At 43.9% G+C, this 15,718-nt stretch overlaps 1 protein-coding gene across 1 annotated transcript in view; it reads right to left on the bottom strand.

Annotated features, from left to right (window-relative positions):
- The window catches only part of COL4A1 (collagen type IV alpha 1 chain), a 143,241-nt gene that overhangs the window by 21,903 nt on the left and 105,620 nt on the right, over window positions 1-15,718 (bottom strand). The window contains exons 24-33 of the mRNA XM_084879936.1: window positions 15,007-15,077; window positions 10,197-10,388; window positions 9,474-9,642; window positions 6,614-6,706; window positions 6,422-6,526; window positions 4,008-4,105; window positions 2,121-2,271; window positions 1,783-1,896; window positions 913-1,080; window positions 713-802 (exon numbers count right to left, since the gene is read on the bottom strand). Of these exons, the coding sequence (XP_084736062.1) occupies window positions 713-802; window positions 913-1,080; window positions 1,783-1,896; window positions 2,121-2,271; window positions 4,008-4,105; window positions 6,422-6,526; window positions 6,614-6,706; window positions 9,474-9,642; window positions 10,197-10,388; window positions 15,007-15,077 (1,251 nt within the window). The remainder of the gene's footprint in view (window positions 1-712; window positions 803-912; window positions 1,081-1,782; window positions 1,897-2,120; window positions 2,272-4,007; window positions 4,106-6,421; window positions 6,527-6,613; window positions 6,707-9,473; window positions 9,643-10,196; window positions 10,389-15,006; window positions 15,078-15,718) is intronic.

The raw sequence follows: 15,718 nt of genomic DNA, 5'->3' as shown, positions 1-15,718 counted from the left end.
CTACCCAGAAATGGCATTAAATGGTAAGTGTTATTTTTGGTTTCGAGTTAGCTAGAAGAATCTGACCCAGGTCAATGAACAATAAAGCCATTTTCTAGAATTCATTCTTTGCTAACAATTCTAATATTTGCGACTTCACTTATTAGTTTAAATAATGTCGACTTTCTCTCCTCTCTAAATATCTTTATCACTCCTGTTCATGGTGCCACTCAATTCTATACAAACTAATAAAAGAGGAATTTTTCTATTCTACTAAACAAATCAACCAAATCACCATTTTTATGTCTCGCATGCAAAGTCATTTTTTAAATGTTATTTGGGACCAAGTTAAAATAGCAAGATAAGAAATAAAAATTAAGACATAAATTTGCCCAGTTTGTTCATCTGAGTCTAAGAATTCAGCTTCTGTGACCTTACATGACTGAAGATTCCACCATTTCTCAAAAAAAAAAAAAAAAAAAAAAAAGAGAGAAAGAAAATGAATTAACTGTGCCAATAAGAAACACCCGAAACTTGTCTCCTCTCTGATTTGTTGGCAAGGCACACAACCTGTGCAGCATGAATTCCTACTGTAAGAGGAATCTTTCAGATCCCTTGCTTGATCTTCTTTACTTCTTTCCTTTGCCTCTTGAAATGAAGCATCATCTATAACCATTGCAGAATTTCCCAAGAAGCATTGAGATAGGCTTTTCTGAAGTTATCAGATCCCTACCTTTTTCACCCTGAAATCCTGGCGTGCCCGCTGGTCCTGGAGAGCCAGGCTGCCCCGGGGTCCCCATGACGCCCATCTCTCCCTTGAGACCTGTAGCCAGAAGGAAGGACTGTGAATGCTGAGGACATGTGGTAAGGGTCACGATGAGGTAAGGTGCTGCCTCAGCATCACTTTGGGGCAGGAGTTCACAGATCATTTACCTGGAAACCCAGGCTGTCCTGGTGTCCCCTGCTGTCCAGGAGGACCAGGAAGTCCCGAATGTCCAGTCAGGCCGGGGAGGCCCTGAGTGCCTTTATCTCCTTTGGGTCCTGGCATGTCCAGGCCTGGAAATCCGGGGAAACCCTTCTCTCCTTTCACTCCAGGAGGGCCTGAAGGTAGGTGAAGAGCAAATAACCTTTAGCAGAACTTACAGCGTGGTCAGGCAATGCACATGACTGAGCTTAATGGCTACTTTCTGCAGAAAGTATGTGAACCCGCCCACGCTGGAGGTTGGGCCGGTTGTCACCTTCCCAGAGAGAGGTGTTTGGGGTTACTGAGGTAGGCAGTGGATAAACAAATGTCCCAAGAAAAAGTCCCTCCTTTCTGCCATCAGTAGTCAGTAATTAGCACTCAAAACACCATCCCATCTCTCCGCAGTGTTTAGACCTAAGACCAGCTTCTCTTCAACCGCTTGTCACTGATTATCTTGCCATCGTCCACCATCACTGGCTTAGCTCTACAATTATTATCAAAGGCAAAGGAAGCTTCTAAACGTGGACTCAGATTATTCACAACTTACTAACCCTTCCATGGACAGAGAAGATATATCTACACCTCCTCATTTTGAATTTGAAAAAGTTACTGACTGCACAATAAAGGGGAAGTCTTGTAAACCAAGCCCAGCGGGAGAAGAAGAGAGACACCTGTGACTACATTGAAGCAAACAACCAAACTCACTTCCACAAACAGAATTCACTTTTCGCCTTTTTATTCACAGATTCTGCTAACTTTGTGGAAACTCCAGCATCAGCTCCTATCCCGTTATGAATATGATTTAGGGAAGAAATTGTTCTGGAAGAATGTCACGTCACCTGAGGATCCTGGCGGTCCCGGTCTCCCGGGGGGGCCCATCAATCCAGGGGGACCAACTCCAGGAACTCCGGGAGCTCCTTTGGGACCTTGTGATCCAGGAGGTCCCGGGTCACCTGGATGGGGAAGAAACTGTGAGTAAACTGCATGGGGACCACAGCACGTTTCATAGCACACACTACCTACCTGTACAATGAGCCACAACAACAGAAAGCCATATGCTCTAGGCCTTTCATCATTCATTCACCAAATACTCACTAAGAGCCTAATAGGTGCTCTGAGGACACAAAATAAGTAGACCCAGTCTATGCCCAGCCCAGATTTACTTGTAAGAAGTTACCTCTCATCCCCTGAAGGCCGGGGGGCCCGATGGCTCCATGCTCTCCAGGAATGCCTGGTCCCCCGATGTTCCCCTTCTCCCCAGGTGTGCCAGGAGTGCCTGGAAGACCTGGCGCTCCTTTGAGTCCTGGCAGGCCAATCCCGGGCTCTCCCTGGAAAGCCCCAAAGCAGAGAGAAGCAAGTTCACCAGCAGCAAAGCCCATGATTTTATCAGCCAAGAGCAAAAGTGCAGACTGCTAACTGATTCCATGGTGCTCTCAATAACACCTGCCTAATCCGCTTCCGTTTGCAAAGCTTCCTCACGCCTACTATTTCCTTTCGATCTCACTACGGCCCAAAAAGGTAGACAATTTTTGTCGTTTTCATTTTACAAAGAAAGAGAGGAAACCCCTCACCCCCACCCCCAATGACTTGTCTGGGTGTGATTGGTGACACAGCTAATAGATACTTTCGTAAGAAGAGGAAAAGTTCCAGCACAGGAACAGGACACCCTTTGTGTAGTTTTTGCTTTAACGAAGGCTTTCACATCAAATAAACATTTAAATCTATTTCATGAGTCAAAGGGCTTTAACAAATAAAAATAAAGGAAGTATCTTGAGAGCCTGAGAGTGCTTTCCAAACAGTCCCAATGTAGGCGCTGTGTGAAGCCGTTGGTGGCCATTGTGTCCGTCACAGTGCCCTCTGGTGTCCACTGTTGGTGACAACTTCCAGATGAGGACTCTGGACAAGAGGGGGCATTGGTGACTTCTCTACACATCCCAGCAGGAAATTTGCAAAGTGCCAGGAACTCAATCCAAGGGATATTTGAAAAAGCACAGTGTTTTAAGTCATGAACCAAATCCTTAATTCCATGTGCATTTGGCCTTTACTAACCACAGAGTTAAGATGATCCACCTGCCACCATCGCTGACTAATGTTCAAATTGAGTGCAGGTTAGGAGTGTTCTATAAAGATAAGAATTCCGGAGTCCCCTCTTGTGCTTAGCCACATGGAGCAGGGACACCAGGAAGTTAGATGTTTCTCAGGAAAGAGGTACCAGGAGTCACTGAGGCGCAGCTGCCTCCCTTCACCTCTGCCCGATCCCCGCAGCTTTCCCTGAACTCCTCAGAGCAAAGGAAACAGCCAGCGGAGTTCTACATTGACAAGGGACTGCTCTTGGCCCTTTCTCCCTTTTAGGACTGTTGCCTTCGGGGAATTTCACTTCCCTTCCTCATCATCAGAACAGAAATGGATCTAACCGAGAGTCAGTTACACCTACTGAGCAGAATTTCAACAGTCAGCAAGTGGGCAGAGGGGATGTTTGAGGGCAAGGAGAGACCTAAAGTCACACTAGCCCAGGGGTTCCCAACCAGGGCCATTTTGCCCTCGGATGGCATTTGGCAATATCCGGAGATATTTTTGGTGGTCACAACTAGGGTGGGTATGGCATGCTCCTTAAGTATCACGGAGGAGGCTACTAAAGATCCCAAATGTTTAGGGCAGCCCTCACCACACACTAAATAAATAAATAAATAAATCACTGGACCAAAAAGTCAATAATGCAGAGGCTGAGAAACATTAGACCTTCCTGAGGGGCTAGTACAGCTTGTAGGACAGTGGCTTTCAAACAGCTTTCTTCTGCCACCCACAATAAGACAGACATTGTATGTTGAGATGCAGTACACACACACAAGCAAGAGCATACTCGTAAAGTGGAAACAGATGGTTTTCCCCAAAACATTTACTACTATGTGCTGTGTACTTTGGTATTTTCTACTCTATGCTATTTTATTAAAAAACCAACACATGCTGATCCCACAAAGCCCGCGAGATTACTAGCCACATTGTATGTGCCCACCTAATCACAAGGCTGGAGGACACAGCCATCCAGAGAACACTCAGTACCCACCTTCTGGCCGGGCGGACCTGGGTTGCCGGGGAAACCATTAATTCCTGGGCGACCTGGATTCCCAGGAAGTCCCAGATCTCCGGGCAAGCCATCAACGCCTATTTTAAAGAAACAAAATAATATTGAACACAATATTTCCCACTTTCTTCACTTCTTTTATACTTGCTCAGGGTCAACTGATTGGAGGTGGTCAACAAAAAGGAAGCCCCATCAAGGTGGTTCTAAGAAGAAGATGAGACCATCTGGTCGTGGCAGTGCCACCGGTGCCACCTCAGGGGCCGTAACCCACTCAGAGCAATCCTCCCCTTTCTTCTACTCACTGACATTTTCTTGCTCCTGTCTGACTCCCCCCAAACAAACAACAAACAACAAACACCTTGGCGTTTGCAGACTGAGAAAGGCACTTTAAACTCTTACTACCCAAGTGTGGCCATGCTTGAAGAACAGTGCTGTTGCCCTGCTAGAGAGGTATGGAAGCTGGTCCACATCTTCGCCAGACCTCTTGTGATCCCTGGATGCATTCAAGTTTGAGAAGCATTGGTTCTCAAATGAGGCTGCAGCACACTGGAGGCTCGTGGCGACATTTAGAGGCTGGGTCCCACCCAACCCGAAGGTTCTCATAGACTTTCGCACAGCTGGCCACATGGCTCCTGTGCACAGTGAAGTCTAAGACACAATGGTTTACACCCCTCCTGTGGGATGCAGCCATTTAAAAGTTTGCAGAAGCACACACCTCAATGGCACCTGCTATGGGGCTGTTGTGTTGAGGGGCCCCAACAGATAATGGACCTAACCGCCCACCAGCATCTGCATCCAAGCAGCTTCGCGAAATGTGGGCAAAGGGCTTTTAATGAAGACCTTTACCAGTTAAACTTTACCTGTCATGATGGCAATGGTATGGCTCTCATATGGAATATAGTGGGGTCCATGAACGTAGAGAAGGCCTATGCCTTCCTCCATGAACTTGGAGGGTCATCAAGGGCCTTCTGCTCTTTACACCTGACAGACGTAGCCACGCACATGGGTGGTTATTATGTGGCTCCAGGAGGAAACAGGCTGCTATATCTGGTCTGCCAAATGTCTAGGCTGTTACCATGACAGCGGGTGTGATGCATGCCTCTAGACAAAAAGCCAGAAGGCTGACAAGTCTTTTTTTTTTTTTTTTTTTTTTTTTTTTGTGAGCTATTTTTATTTATTTTTATTTTTATTTTTATTTTTTTATTTTTTATTTTTATTGATTATGGTCTCACATAATTGTCCTTATTCCCCCATTCCCATCCCAGACCCCTCCCTAGATATGCCCTACCCCACCCCACCCCCACGTTGTCCATGGCCACTGGCTAGGCCCATATGTATGCACACAAGTCCTTTGGTTGATCTCTTCCCCTTACCCCCATCCTCCCTTACATTCCCTCTGAGGTTTGAGAGTCTGATCGCTGGTTCTCTTTCTCTGGGTCTGTTTGTGTTGTTCATTATTTCCTCTAGATGTGTGAGATCATGTGATGCAAGAAATACCCTTGTAAGAACATAAACTGCAACAAGCCATAATGGTTATGCTGAGAGGGAAATGAATCAGTCTGTGAGTTCCTTTCTGGGCCAACAGTTCTTTTGCGGGAAGATACCAGCAGACAGCAGCTGCGGGTTACTGAAGGATGCCCAGGCTGACAAGTCTCTAAACTCAGTTTGGGCCAAATGGCCAGTGAAACTGGGGGCATGATGCCTATCCAAATGGGAAAGACACACTCCCTATTGCTCATAGCACCTTTGCAGCTCTGACCATTTTGGTTATGGCAAGTCTATATGCCAGGGTCTACCCGAAGGACTAGTTGAGTAAGAAAGCAACCAAAAAGGCGAAACTGTCCTCTTTACTTCCTTACAACTTTCAGAAAGAAGTACTGATTCTAAAATGACAGCATCCTGTGGGGATACTAGCCACATGTGCAGAGGCCTTGCCCCCCAAGACTGAAGCCTCCTCATCCCCCCCACCTGCCCCATGACCTTCCTTCTGACTTCCTACCCCAGTCGGGTGGAGTTCCCACTGGCTATGCATTTCCTTCACTGATGACAGAGAATTCCCTCTGGGTGAGTTTAAATGCATGTATCATCTGCCAGCTTCCTGGGCAACTTCCAGTCCCCTAATGTTCCAAATCCACCAACCAAGCGACTCTGTTGCAGGCACCATTTCACTCATGGCTTTAGTGACTGACAGCCATGTACTGTGAGGTCATTGGTAAGCCTTCCCATATCTGCACGGTCACTATGCGCATAGTGTCTTCATGACCATGGCCTGGTACTATCGTAAGTTCAAGTGAAGGTGACCAGAGAGAGCACAGCCCTGGGTGCTGACCAGCCAGGGGCTGAACACTATCGGAGCTATGGTCCCACTCATGGTTGGGCTCGTCCTGCAGGCTTACCTTTGGGGCCTGGAGGCCCTGGAAATCCAATTCCTGCCTGGCCGACAGCACCCTTCTCTCCTGGAAGGCCAGGCCTCCCTGGGGTTCCAGGGAAACCTCGGTCACCTGTTGTGGGCAAGACCAATAATCAGTGTGAGAAAAACCTGAGAATGTTCCAATTCTACCTCTAGGTGATATAGAACTTAAAAGTACCTTGGGGCCCTTGGAAACCTGGGGAACCCGGAAGTCCATCTGCTCCAGGGGGGCCAGGTAAAGGCATGACTCGTCCTGCTTCACCCCTGAGACCTGCGGAAAAAAGAGCAAGGACATCGTGTGAGCCCAGCATTGCATCCTCTGAGTGTCCTTTGTGTGCCTGGACAGACGCCTCCATCTGCATACCTCCATTTCTTCCCTCTATTTTTCTAGAATTTTTCACAGAGTGTTGTTCCTCCTCACCCCAAAATGTATGTCCAGAGTGACCTAGATTTGTCTGACTAAAGAATACCTTCATGATCCAAAGTAAGAATCAAGAAAAGCTGAAAGGCCTGCCATGACAAAAGGTGAGACGGGCCTGGAGAATTTCTTCTTTAGTCTGTCTCAAGAAGTCAAAAACACTTCTACTGTTTTCTGTCAATTTTTCAACTAATTCTGAGTTGCATTGAGAACAACCTAACTTATGTTCATCTGGTGGTAAGTTATCTTCACAGTGTGCTAAATAGATGGTTATGCATGACTGGTAACAGTACGGCTGGACAGATGTGTGCTATTGAGACCAGCACAAGCTATGAGGTATCAGTCCAGCTTCCAGGGCATTCGTGCCTAGTAGATCCACAGGGCGTCAGGATTTAGCTATTAAGAAAGGAACAAAGGGATCATCTCCAGGAATCTGTGCAGCAACTCTTCACATGCCTTATGAGAATTCAAGATATGTAGGACCTCCCAGTGACAGCCAACACATTCTTGAGCTATAGAGTGTGGGAAATGCCTCCTGACTGATTCCAACACGTATTTGCTATCAGCTCTACCCCTGAGATGGAGACTTTTATGGTCCCAGAGTAAACAGAGTTCTGGCAGATCAAAGAAGGTCAGGTTTCTAATCCAAAAGCTGACTGGGTCTGGGTGGCTAAGAAACGCTACAGAATACGGAAAAAGATGAACAGCACTGTCAGCAATGCCTTTATCCCCATCCTACCAGGATATATCTAGATGTGCCCCAGCTGGTTTTTCTGATAGTAGTTTCTGGCCAAGAAGAAGGTCCGATTCAATTTTGTAGCTCTATAAGTTGTCAAATCCCAGAAGTACAAAGAACACTTCTTACATAGATTTTGGGATAAGAGCTGAAGGGAAGTGATCAGAGGTTTCTTTTCTAAGACTGGGGGTTTTTCTAAGCCAAACTCAGTATTTCCCTGCCCCAAAGGAGTCAAAAGAGATATTTCTTACTAAATAGAGAACAATTATCAGTCATAATTTGGTGCTAAGTAATCAATGTTCTCACAAACAATGAGAATGAGAATAATAACAGATACATTCGGATGCTAAACTTGGACTTCCATCAAAGACCGGCTAAAACTTGGACTTCCATCAAAGACCGGCTAATACTTTCTGGGTCAGAATGCTTATAAACTTTATACTATGTTTTAATAAGGAAACAGTTCCCAATGGGCACAGGAATTGATAAAACTTGGGCTAGATGTATGACTGATGACAGAATTGGCAAATCTATAAGCAAGAAGGCCATAATGTAATTGCTACTACATACAGAATTCTTGTTGGATATTTGGTTATCCAGCTACTTAGTTATTATGTTTTTCAATGTTTACTAGTCTCACAGTTTTAACCACCCAAAGTCCTTTCATTCATTGTTTACAGCTTTGAAAACATGTCCTAGTGAAGCACACTTCACTAAGCCTATTCCCAGCCTCTCTATACGCAAGCCATTCCCAGCCTCTCCTCTTCTCATTCCAGATGATTTTCTAGGGGAAGATATGAGTGTTTCATTTCTACCCTGAATCATATTCTACTAATAACTAATCGGGAGCCTATTGTGTGCAAGACCCGGGGCTTCCCCTTGTGCACCTCTGGCCTTGATAATAAGGCTGTATCAGAGTGTTCTTGTAGGAAAACTGCACGTAGTCCTTTCTCCACAGTGAGCTCCAGGGGGGCAGGGCTGTGTCTGTCTCCCTTATCACTCTGATCATCACTAAACACAGTGCCTGGCACACACAGTCACAGAAAAAAAGTCAGCAAGTGACTGAAACCAACATGAAATTAAATATCAATAATGAAGCTGACACTGCTATAAAATTAATCAATAGGCAGGGTACACTGCGTAGGATATCCAGAGGCCAAAATGGACTGACTGTGCATGGGAAACACTGAAAACAGATGAGAAAGAAAAAAAAAAATGGGCTTATGTTAAAATCACTCCCACATTAAAAAAAAAGGTTGACTTTAGCTGGTATAGACTATATATTTATTATAAGGAAAACCATCTATATATTCAAATGCTTTTCAGCCCTATCCTACATACTATCTGGCCCACCCTATATCATAAAAGCCTAATATGCTAAGTGTCTGGTCATTCAGTCAACCATTCAACCAATCAAAGAATAATATGCTAATTAAATCCTAAGGCCACTCAACTGCTCGCTATGATGTGCACTGACCACCATGGGGCAAACAGTCTGACCAGTAGGTTAGTTTGCTGCTGAGGTCTGACTGATCAGGACTGAACGAGATAGGCTGAATATGACCTGGTGCCCTCTCACGAGTCCATCCCAGCTGGCCAACCTCCCATGTCCCTCCCTGGCCCCAACCCTGCACCAGTGGGGGTCCATCGGCCTGGCCTGCACCCTCTCGCAATCCAGCCTGAGGGACTCCCTACCCCAAGTGCACCCATTTCATGCCTTGGGCCTCTAATCTTATATATTATACAAATGAATGTACAAAAAGGCCAAAGAAGGACTTGCCCAGGTCGCTTCTGGAAGAACTGAAACCAAACCCACATGCCCACATCACTGAGTCCAGGACCCCTGTGCATCTTTGTGCTGCATCTGAGGTCCTCAGGCCTCACCTGGCTGGCCGGGGGGTCCGGGATTTCCGGGAAAGCCTGCTTGTCCTTTGTCACCAGCGGGGCCACTTGGGCCAAACCCTGGAGGCCCAGGAGGGCCGATGTCACCACGACTGCCGGGAAATCCAACTCCTCCGGGGGGGCCACGGTCTCCTTTTAATCCTGCTGAGCCCTGAGATGAAACAAGAAAAAGAAATCTTATTATCAGACATTCCAACACTTCTGCCCATGTCACATTTTTACACACACGGTGGTAAATAAGTACCAGGGTTTAACTGGCTTATGCTATTTATTTACTGTAATCCTTCTACAAAGATCAACTTGTGGTTAATAAGTGAAACCAGCATTCTTTTCTCTAAGTTGAGCAATCATCCTCCCTCCCTTATCCTACATAAGGAGACACTTCAAAGAGGGAGGCATTTATATCTGAAGTCTTCTTATAAAAGATGACTTGAACACCATTCGCTTGAAACTTCACCACCCTTCTAACATGAAAAAATCTTTTCAGTTCCCCAATACATCAGAAGACAATGATCCGTTATTATTTAATTATCAAGTCACACCATCAGCGTAGGTTTACAGACAAGTTTTTCCATGAACCATGAAACAAGTTCATTTATGAGAATTAGCATTTAAGTGAGAATATATAAATACGATACCAGTTATTCTTCATTATTTGCATAGCCATTTGTACAATGCATGTTCAGAGTCTGGAAATAAACATACCGGGGAGCCTTTGGGGCCGGGCAGACCTGGATGGCCATCTCTTCCAGGAGTCCCTGATCGGCCTGGCATGCCGGGCTGTCCTGGGAAACCTGGGTCTCCTTTGTCGCCTTTGAGTCTCATGTCGAAGTAAATCTCACCGGGCTCTCCCTTGGCTCCTGGCTGGCCCATCAGCCCTGGTGAACCTTGAGGGCCCTACAAGGACAAAGCTTTATGACACCCCTGGAGACATTCATCCATAGAAGAGACCAGCATGGCTGGTGACACAGTCAACACAAAATCAAGAAGCCACCTCCTTGTATATTGACTTTCTGTTTACAGCAGGAAGGTTAGGGAGAGGTCGGGAGATAAGAGATTAAACGAAAGACTTGTGTGCATGCATATAAGCATAACCAATGGACACAAAACTCTGGTGGGTGGAGGCATGTATGGGAGTGGGGTGGAGGGGCCAATGGTAAGATATGTACATATATAATACCTTAATAAAAAATGGGAAAAAAAAATTTTTAAAGCCACCTCCTTGAAAATGGTGATGTGTTTAGATGTCCTCATTCATTTACTAGAAGCCATCCAATAGCTGTGACAAAGCCCTGATCTGACCTCACTTCTTGTAAACACACTTGAAAAATATTCCTTTTAGGGATTCGAAACAGAGACTGGAATACAAGTGGGGGCATAATGGTGTGGCACTGGGTACCCAGCTCGTGGAATGGTTCTTAGGTAGCTTTCTTGCCCCTTATAACGGTTAAACATTCACCAGAACATTTCAGCAACTGTTGGAAGGCAGTGAATGTGTAAGATTCTGGGCCCAGGAACTGCAGAAATGGCTTCTAGGTGTAGATGGTGGTTAAGAATCAATGAGGGCTAGGAAGAGCCATGTTTCTTTAAGTCTAGTCACTGTTGAAATTGTCCAGGTTTAAGCTTACACTCCAAATTCCGGAAGAGAGGTTTTCGAGGCACCAGAGAGACAGGAAACTCGGGGAAAGGAGTGCAACAGAATCGACTTTCCCAGGAGACAAACAGAACATTTTTCAGTTCCTGGAAAGTTAAATCTGCAAGGGATGCCCACACTCATGGAGGTTTTTCCACCAGCAACTCTGAGAGTTGGGGTTCACAAGGAAAATAGCCAAGGTTTCAAATAATTGTCTTCCTAGCTTGTCCTCTTAGGCCTGGGAGAGCGATCTCTTTAGCCTCCCTGCTGACTTGGCAGAATTTAAAACTCTTCACAATTCATTTAATTTGAATTCCTTTTCATAAATTCCTTCTCAAGCGGTTTTTGGATATCTGTGAATCACACATATATGTGTCTATGTGTAATATATATGACTCAAAGGAAAGAACTGGAAGACAAAAGACTTACCAAAATGCATACAATCTTTAGATTTAAGAAGTGGCTACCATTTATTAAGTGCCTACCATGTGTCCCAATCATTGGGGTGTGTGTGTGTGTGTGTGTGTGTCATCTCTGATCATCTCTGATTCTTATCCCAACTCTGCAGGAAAAATATTCAAAGCACCTTTTAGCAGATGAGGGAGCTAATACTCAAGATAATAGTCAGGAAGTCATATTTCTGGTTGTACTTTATCCCCACACCACACGAGCACTGAAGAGTCAGGTATTATCTCATGAAAGCTGCCTCTACACAAATGTGGAGATGAGGCTGGCAGAGGTCCCGAGGCCTGCTCAAGTCACACAAGTGGTAAATTTGGGACGAACCTAAGTAAGGCTGAATCATTTTCCTGCTCATATTGCTTCCTCTGAGCTGAAACAATGCCAGCTAAGGAATGAGCAGCTGCCCTTTCTCTACCAAACATGGCACAGCTCTACCTTCTTAGGTGTACAACCAGCACCATCCATTGTGCTTCCAGAAGCCTGGAGAGTCTGCAACAAGTCTGCACGGTCCAATATCAGTTAAATATTTAAATTAAATAACATTCAAACTTCAGCTCCTTAGTCACACTAGCCACATTTCATGAACTCAATAGCAACCACAGGCCAGTGGCTACCAAACTGGACAGCCTAGGCATAGATGTCTCTATCATGGCAGAAAGTTCTCCTGGGCAGACAGATCTGGTGGGAACTGGCCCTGAGCTAGATGTGCCCCTTATCACAGAGGATACTTCATTCAGATGTAACTGGGGAAGGTAGAAGATGTCCAACCTATTTGCTCTTGTCCCAAGAATGCCAACTCTTTATCTCTACCAGCCACCTGCTAGAAAGGTTAGAAGAGGGTCAAGGAAATTTCATTATTTAAGTTGAAAGGTATAGTGGCATTTTGTAGCTTTTTCGCTTGGGTAAATATTAGCTCCTATGCATCCTTAAATCTCAGCTAAAGCTAGAGTCCTCTGTGAAACCTTTCCTGATAGGTAGAGCTGCTTTCTCCTGTATCACCATGGTGTAGCGCATGGTTCTCATTATAAAACTTGATTTGCTTATTAGGAACTTTTGCTTGCACATCTGTCTTTATACTAGTCTTTCGGGACTTTGAAGGCATGACCAAGGCTTTCTATCTTTGTGTCCTTAATGTTCACAACTAAGGAAATATTGGGGGAAGTATATGTTGAACTGGCAATATTCACCAATAGAAAATAAATACCAATGTAAGAAATTATTATAATATAATGTATATGTTTCTTAACCCAGAAGATCATTATGTTATTTTATAGTGATTATACAGAAATATAGTTTTCTAATACTGTGAGCCTAGGGTGAGAAAATATAATTTTTAAAAATAAGAATGACCTTGTTCACTATCATTCAAGGGAGAAATCTAGATTTTTTTTTTTTTTTTTTTTTGAAAAAGAACACCTATGACCCTAGGCCATCTCATGGGGTTACTTTGCCACAGAACTTCTTAATCTAAGCAATTCAAAGGTCTTTTGATCCAATCCCTTTAGATAAATATGGAGGAAATCAAGTAGCGCCTTGAAAATTTAGCACTGGCTGCACAAATCCGAGAAGATCCCATGGCTATGTGGTCTGCTTCTAAAACGTGGTGCCACTGTGGGGGAAACCAGGAGGAGTTCATTTCAATTATCCACTCCCAGCAATCAGAGCCTGCTCTGCAGCATGGGCTTCCACATCTGTCAGGAGCCAGCCTCTTGTGATCTGTCCTTCTTTTCCAAAATCAAACACTTGGATTTCAAAAGAACATGTCACCGAAGTGCCATCCACACCAAATGAAAACTGTGAGCACTTCATCACTTTCCCATTTTAATCTACGTCTCAGTATACTCCATGGGTTGCTGAGTACCTCTTTTAGCCTCCAGCTAAATTTGACATAAGAACCACACTTTTGAGCTAGTTAAACCATATAGTTTCAAATAAAAAGGAAAATTACTCTCTTCTCAATTAAATTATTTATTCATAAGACAATTTTAAGGCATTTTTTCTCCCCATCTGAAGAAAGCAGCTCTTGATGGGGAAGGCACAGGATTAAAATTTTTGTGGCACGTTTTCTTTACTTTCTTCTTTATCATAACTTCTACTCAACCATCCTTCTCTCTCATCTCCTTCCCCTTTATCCCTTTTTATTAGATTTGAGGTTGGAGAAAAGGATGTCTGGACTCGGTTTTGGACACAGTGGAGGCAGAAAGAATTCCAGAAAGGCCAAGTAGATAAAGACTACGTCCAGAGGTTAAAAGCATCCTTTACTGCTGCCTTCAAAGTTTTTCCGCCTTTGATCGCCACCACAGCCAGGGCTTCCCAGCGATGAAAACTTCTAATGGATTTAGAAATATTTTAAACAATTGCAACTTCTAACTTATCTCCCCAGACTCTGGGAAGCAGCATCTTAGGACCTAACTTCAAAAGGAGAAAACTATTGCTGAATCCCAGCTGTTCCGTTTCCATTTCAACTCCTTTTTACCCTGACCTGCCATTATAGAAGCATCCAGCAATATTTTTCTTAAATCTGAGTGTTAAAGTGCAACAACAAAAAATAATAATGCTAACGACTTGAGATTCAATCTATGACAAAAGGAAAGGGAAAATGGAAATGAATTTGTAGGAAGTAGTTAATGTTTACAGAACTTATAAGAACCAAGAAAACATGAAGAGAACAATGTCCTAAGGTTTAAAAGCTTTAGATATAAAGCTGATTACATGAAATAAAATAATGTCCTTCAATGTTAAGGTTACTGCTATTTTTTTCCCAATGGCTTCTTTTAAAACAAACTAAAAGAGCTAAGAAGATGTTTTGATTAACTGAAAGGTTTCACATCCATATGACTGATGTATTTCATTTATAGATATTAAAAAGCATCTTTAAAATAGAGTACGGTGTTAGAAATTTTCAAAAAGATATATCTGTTAGAAGAAGAAGAAACAATATTTCAAACTCCTAGACGGACACAGGTCAGTTTTCCTCCCTCTCTCCTTAGAAACTATTGGTGCTAAACTTATCCATGAATATAAGTTTGTAGGTGATTTGGTATAATAAGCAGTAATTGTGCAGAAGGACAATTCAGCTCAACAGTGTCGCTGCTAAGAGGTAATCCTTGGTGGCATCGTTTGTTTCAAGAACACTAGAGACCCTGTGGGACAGGGACACACCAGCACTCGGCGGCACCTGGACACCAGTAAGTGGCAACTGAATTCAGACCGGGGAGAAGGGCAGCTGAGATGCTGGTTCTGGATTCCCAGAGTCCTGCTCATTCTCAGGGGAATGAGCGAAGAGGGACACAGGGAGTAATTCCAGACCGCTGGACCAGGAGATACTTTCACCAGCTCCCAAATACGGCAGACACTGTATTGCAAATGCAAAAATGGGCACCTTCTAATACGGACATGAACTCAGACAAGCTTACTCACAGGCAATCCTTCCAAACCGTCCCTGCCAGGTAGACCTTTCTCGCCCTTGGCCCCTGGCTGCCCCGGGTAACCTTTCATAAGAGAGAGAGAAAAAAATTACAGCATGTTATTGATGAGATACTTTCTAATAACTTAAAAGCTTTTAAAAAATTTTTGAGACTCAAAAGTACAAAAAAAAAAAAAAAAAAAAGATTCAAAGTACAAAGGTCTTTACACAAAATGAATAATGTTTTAAGAATATCAAAAAGTAATAATGAGCCAGGCCAGGGTTGCTCAGTGGTCAACCTATGAACCAGGAGGTCATAGTTCGATTCCCGGTCAGGCCACATGCCTGGGTTATGAGCTCAATCCTAAGGAGGCAGTTGATCAATGATTCTCTTTCATCATTGATTTTTCTATCTCTTTCTCCCTCTACCTTTCTCTCTGAAATCAATAAAAATATTTTTTAAAAGAAAATAATAATGAAAATGCTCCAGGTGATCTCAGAAAGGGAAAAGTGACCTCAAATACATAAAGATAATATTGAAGTGGGATGGCTCGGAATCGCCTCATCCCACCCCAGACCACTTCCCATAAAGACATTCAGTTAACTTCTTTCAAGACAATTACTTTTGCAGAGCTGAGTAAGCCATATGCTGCTCTCCTTTTATCAGGACATTTTAATGACAATGAATTTATAGGCCATCTTGATAATTTTCATCAAAGTGGACAC

The sequence above is a fragment of the Pipistrellus hanaki genome, assembly GCF_964339955.1.
Source record: "Pipistrellus hanaki genome assembly, chromosome: 3".
Classification (NCBI taxonomy): domain Eukaryota; kingdom Metazoa; phylum Chordata; class Mammalia; order Chiroptera; family Vespertilionidae; genus Pipistrellus; species Pipistrellus hanaki.
The sequence above is the reverse complement of the archived record's forward strand: the minus strand, read 5'-3'. Positions and strand labels throughout refer to the sequence as shown.